Here is a 6,133-nt window from a genome sequence, read left to right as displayed (position 1 = left end):
AGCTAGCCTTCCAGCTGTACCCTGGGCTAGGATGGTTCAGTTACACTCTGCTATGGGGTCGTGGCTCACTGTGTCACAGTGGCTCTGCAGCCAGCCTGTGGACATTATACTCTCAGCTCTCCCTCGTTCCTCTGGTGAACAGGTGGAAAGTTCAGAGCCCTCCAAATGTCACCCACAGTCATGGAAAACTGTGATCTGTTACAGGCCTCTCTCCCTCTGCCTAAATATATCACCATACAGTCACCCTTAACTATGGTTCAAAGTTTAAGTAGGCTCATTGAAATTCTATTTCAGGATTTGTTTAAAGATAAACACTTTCTAATTAGTTTAAGTGGAAAATATGTAAATTCAGAGCTGCTGGCAGCTGTATTTTTTCAAGTTTTGATCGCTTATATTCCCAGCACAAATAAGATGCTGACACAGACTAAGTTCTCAATAAGTATCTGATGAATCAGGGAATGAAGAGAGATCTTGACTGAACAGTTCATAATGAGAATAAAAAAGGAGAGATGGAGAAAGGGACTCATTCCTATGGAACCCATGGATCCATCAATAGGTAAAGCCAATTTTTATCCCTGGACTTTGTAGATACTCATGTATTTGAGTTAGGTTTTGGTAATTTACAACCTAGTAATTAATAAAAAGGCATAATCCTAATATAATTTACACAAATAAATTTGAAAATCTAGATTAAAGTCATGATTTGTAAGGAAAATATAGTTTACCAACATTGGCTTGAGAAGAGACAGGAAGTCCAATTAGTTCAGTAACCACAGAAAAAATTAAGTAGGTAAAAATCACCATATAATAAAGACTATGCAAAGCTTTTTTCCCTTTTGACAAGTTTAAAAAAATATATCAAGGATAGCTGAATTCCATGAAGCAAACAAATGCACCAGTTTCATCTCACTTATAAAAAGTTCTATTCCAGAAATGAAAATGACTCAGTGTTAGAAATCGTTGAATAAAATTCACCAATGACAACAATTAAAGATATTGATTTTCCAATATATGCTGAAAAAAATCACTTGATAAAATTCTCTACCTCTAGTTTAAATTTTTTAAGGTAGCAAATTAATAATAAAGTAGAACTTAACCAAGGATATCTACCAGAATTTCAGAGCATACATTATCCTTAATGATGGAACACTAAAAGCATTTCCACTCAAGTCAGTAACAACACAAAAATCTCTGCTAAGCACTGCCAGTATCCAACAGTCTGTGCCAGGTTGCTAAAGCAATCCTAACTAAAAACAAGTAAGTGAAATATGAGTACTGGATAGAAAATAAAGGCTAATCAATTGAAGATGGGATTCTCTTGGATTTTTTAAGACTATACTGACAAACTTTTGAGTTCTGCAGTGTCATAAAAGATCAGCACATAAAAAGAAAATTGCTTTTACCATGACAGCAATAGCCAACTATAAAATATATAAGGAAAAAAGGTATATTTCACTATAACAACAAAAATAAAATCCCCAGAAATGAATCTGTCAAAAAATGTGTGATCATATAAAGAAATCTTATGAAATCAAGAGAAGCCCACTCCTGGTTTAATGAAGATATATAGAGTTTTCTCAAAAAGAAATACTATTGTATGGTTGACCCTTGAACAACATGGGTTTGAACTGTGTGGGTTCACTTATACATGGTTTTTTTTCAATAGTATATACTACAGTACTACAAAATCTGCAGTTGGTTGAATCCACCATGCAGAACCACAGATATGGAGAAACCACAGGTATGGAGAGCCAACTATAAATTATGGTCAGATTTTGACTGCATGGAAGGTTGGCACCCCTCACCCTCGCCTGTTTAAGGGTCAACTGTAAGTCTTTTCAAATCAATACTATAAATTTACTGCAAGTAAAATCAAAACTTCAAAAAGATATGCTCACCAATAGCCAAAAATTTTTTGAAAAACATTAGGAATGCTTTACTCCCCATCTCTGAAAACATACCAGAAAACTATAAGCAATGCATTATTTATTAGGAATATCGACTACCTTAATTAGAGAATTTAACACAATAAAACAGCACCCCAAGTCAGTAAAAATGAACTTCAAATGGTTTTGGGACTTTTGAATAAGTGTAGCTCTGTTCCTTGCACTCTTCACAGAAATCAATTACAGATGGAGATCTGGATGCATACATAATTATCTAAAAAAAATACAGAATATTTTGAAATAAAAGTCATAAAAATACTTACAAATTTTACTATATAAAAAACATCTCTTTAAAAGAGACCAAAAGTAAAGCTAAAGACTTAAGTGACCAACTGGGAGAAAACATTGCAGCAGTCATAAAAGACTAACAAATCCATGAGATAAAAAGACAAATCATTCAACAGAAAAATGAGCAGTGTTGGCAAAAGAAAATTCACATGTCTAAAATAAATATATGAAAAGATGCCCATCTTCACTAGTGTCAGATTTTTTTTAATATAAACAATAAAAATGGTAAATTTTTACCTATTAGATTAATTTAAAAAATTTAAGAATCTAAATCAAATGTCCTTAGGGATATGGGGAGCAGGTACTCATTCCTTGCTGAGGAGAAGCTGTAAATTGCTACCAGTCGTTTTGGAAGCCAAATGAAGTATCTCTTTAAAACTGCCTAACTCTGGCCCAGCAATTCAAAGCTTAGGCATACACTAGAGAAATCTCTATATGTACATAGTCATACAGGATGACATTCTTTCGGCATTGTTTGTAAACAAAAAACGAAAGGGAAACTACCCTAGTGTCCATTATAGACTAAATAGCTTGTGGCACACTATACAAATGTAAACAGGTGAGATTATACTCAATAAATCACATAGAAAAGTTGCAGAATGATATACATATATTTATGTAAAAACTGAAGCTACACATTTTATTTCCTGTAGCTATACATAACATGTATATACATTCACAGAAAAAAGTCTAGATGGAAAGTTAACAACTGTTACTTCTAGGGAAGGTATTGGGATTGAAGGTGACTATAAAATATAGACTTGTCTTTGATGGTTTTACAAGTAAAATGTAGTCATATACTACATTTGTAATTTAAAATGTCAAGAAAAAGCAATATGCACAGAATGATACATTTTAAGAAAAAATATACACAAAAAATTATCCTTTGTATTTTTCTCCCTCCTTTCCTCAATGGCAAACATACAGGAAAGGTTTTAGAAGATTACCTGCCAAAATGATGCTTTAATACTATCTAAAGCTATCACCAATAAAAACAATACACTCAACTCCTCTATTCTCACCTGAAAAAGAAAGCTCAGTTCAAGATTTGTCACAGCAATACAATTTGTTTCGAACTCGTTTTAGATATTTACAATCTTCACATAGTACATAATTGTATACTGAAAATTTGCCATATCTTTAGAATATAGTATTTTGAGCAAGGGGAAATAGTTTTTAAAGTTACAACTTAAGTCATTAACATTTAAGTCGATGGCTTTATTAAGTTTATATACATTTCTAAAAGAACAAAGTACCAAACTAGATTGGCTTATTTCCTCAGCCGTTTACTAATTCTACCTTTCACCCTTAAACAAAAACACTTTGATAGTTAAAGTTATCGTTGATCATTTCCTTGTGAGGACTATTCCTTCTGGAGATTATTCTGTAAAGCTACATCCTAATTAGAATAGAATAGTATTGGTGTTCAAATACAACCAGCTGAATTTTACGAATGACACTACTTTTGAGTGTAAAAACTAGCAAGTTTTTAGAACAGTGTGCTTTTGAGAATTGCTTATTTTTAATTCACATATTGAAATCTTGAACCACAAAAACAATGACAATGAGAAAAAAAAGTACCACAACTATCTGGTTTCACAATGGTTATGACAGAAAAGTACAGTCAGCAGTTTCTTCCCAAATAAAAAGGTCATCGGTGGGGAAGAAAAACCTTTGAAAGATATCTTCAATGGAATTCAGAATTTCCCTCACCTATCTTAGGTATCTGTTCAACTGCCTCCTATAGCAAGTTGCCTTGTGAAAGTGCCTCTCATATAAAAGAATAAAAGAATAAGTTCCTTTAGAAAGGCTACAATGTAGAGAACACTAACTAGGCCAGTGTTAGAAAATCTGGATCTGTTTCTGAGATCCTGAGCAGACCTCAGCAGTTTTCTCTTGTGCAATGCAAGAGTGCTGCACTGTCTGACACACCTTCTGGCTCTAACTATGTTTTCATCAAAGGCCACAAAGGAAGGAAACATGCCTTTTTACCTTATAACATGAAGGCATTTTCATAACTGTTTTATGTATTGGTTTTATCTTCAGTTTATTTCAATATTCTACATTAAACACCAAGCAAACCTCATATGTTACAAATATTCAAAAAACACGAGCTGGGTGAAGACAATTCAAAGGAAGTCATATCCAAGTAACTGATGTGAAGAGACTCAGAAAATAAATCAATTGAGAATATTCTTTATGTCTTTAAAACAAAAAATAGGTATAATTTTATTTCAAGCAAGTATTTTTAGCATTTAAAGTGGAGAACAACGGACTAGTTGGTAGTGCTGGCATTTATTTTCTTTTCACATTGACACTTGGAAAACAAGGTTGTAAGTTAAACTCAATCTCTTTAATATAAAAGTCTTTATTTAGTCACCTAAGTTTATTTTTACAACAAAGCACTTTTAATGTAATTCAAAACACACATGCTTTGATTGAAGAGTGATTGTAAATGGATCCAGTTTTCTTCCAGCTGTAATGACAACTTAGTCATTTCCTCTAGAAGTACTGGCTCTGAAGGAAGCATTTTAAGGTGTAACTGAAAAGAAAAACGATAGTTGAACATGTAATTTAAGAAAATTAAAATTTTGTTTATTCTGGATTTAACTGTTTTACCAAGGAAGCTCAGAAGGTACTATTTTTAATTTTTTTTCTTAAATGCTGGTTTATTACCATCTCCCATCTCCCTCTCCTCTATTATGAGTTCCTTTATGGTACTGTCACTCTTTTAATAGAATTCAAGTGGTCATCACTCTCCTCCACGTAAGGACAGTCCTGATATAGATCCAGAAACAAGGTCCCAGTTCTAACACTAAATCTGTATTTTTGTGCTTCTTTTAAGTTTCTCCTTTCATAGTAACCCATTGTTAATGAATGACCTATGGGCCCTTTGCTTTATTTTCTAAAGATTTAAGTAAACTTATATTCAGGAAGGTAAATTTGGGAAAGAAATAGAAACAATTTATGGCATTTCTATTTTTTTATTCTACATACTACTTTTCAAATAATTTAAAATAATTGGATCAAGTGAAAAGTTGTTTTAGATATTTATGGGATAAATGAAGAATCATATCTGCTATTACTGAAAATCAGCATCATCTACCTTCTTCAATACATTATACTACTGAGATAAACATGAGTTCTCTATTATATTAGTCATAAAAGCAACTGTCATGGTCAAATCATTTGAAACTCCTTCAACCAGGACAGAAGTAAATATTTTGATTCCAACAGTAGAAAAAACAAAACAAAAAATAAACATAAAACCTGACTCTCTTCATGATCATTAAAAAAAAACCTGCCAAAATGTAACTACATTAAAAAGTTAATAGTTTAGTATACTGATCAAATGGATGACACACAAAAGTCAGGGGGTTGAGTCAAAATTGTATTAAAAAACAAAAGCCAATAAAGAACAATTACAAGCTGCTGCACTATCCAGCCATCCGGTATGGTAGTCACTAGGCACAGGAAGCTATTTAAATTAATTAAATTTTTATAAAGTGAAAAATTCAGTTTCTCTGTCACATTAGTCACAATTCAAGTGCTCAGTAGCCACACACGGTAAGTGTGGATATGGAACATTTCCATCTTTGCAGCAAGTTCTATCAGATAGCACTACTCTAGAGGAGGGCAAGCTGTGAAGTACTGTTTTATATATTAGACTTACCTTTAAAAACAATGCAAGGTATGCCTGGGCTAACTCAAAGTCACGCTTTTTGTCCAACATCATCCCGATCATTTTCAAGAAGCTCTTCATAACTTCTACAGAACCACCACAATCAGGAGACAAACTTCGCAGCTCTGTTTCAATTCCTGATGGGCCTAATTCTTTCAGAAGGTTAAGAGCAGCTTCATCTAAATTAAGTTTTAATAAGAATCCAGTTATTATCTAC

The 6,133-nt window shown here is 32.9% G+C and overlaps 1 protein-coding gene across 2 annotated transcripts in view; it reads right to left on the bottom strand.

Annotated features, from left to right (window-relative positions):
• Positions 1–785: 785 nt before the first annotated feature.
• The window catches only part of WDR36 (WD repeat domain 36), a 42,359-nt gene continuing 37,011 nt past the window's right edge, over positions 786–6,133 (bottom strand). Inside the window, exons 22-23 of one of the 2 annotated variants that reach the window (XM_059060435.2) lie at positions 5,908–6,095; positions 786–4,776 (exon numbers count right to left, since the gene is read on the bottom strand). In XM_059060435.2, the coding sequence (XP_058916418.1) occupies positions 4,627–4,776; positions 5,908–6,095 (338 nt within the window). In that variant the 3' untranslated portion in view covers positions 786–4,626. The remainder of the gene's footprint in view (positions 4,777–5,907; positions 6,096–6,133) is intronic. The other variant, XM_067031432.1, reaches the window with a different exon arrangement.

Source organism: Kogia breviceps, chromosome 4 (genome assembly GCF_026419965.1).
Source record: "Kogia breviceps isolate mKogBre1 chromosome 4, mKogBre1 haplotype 1, whole genome shotgun sequence".
Classification (NCBI taxonomy): domain Eukaryota; kingdom Metazoa; phylum Chordata; class Mammalia; order Artiodactyla; family Physeteridae; genus Kogia; species Kogia breviceps.
This window is presented reverse-complemented; position numbering and strand designations above follow the sequence as displayed.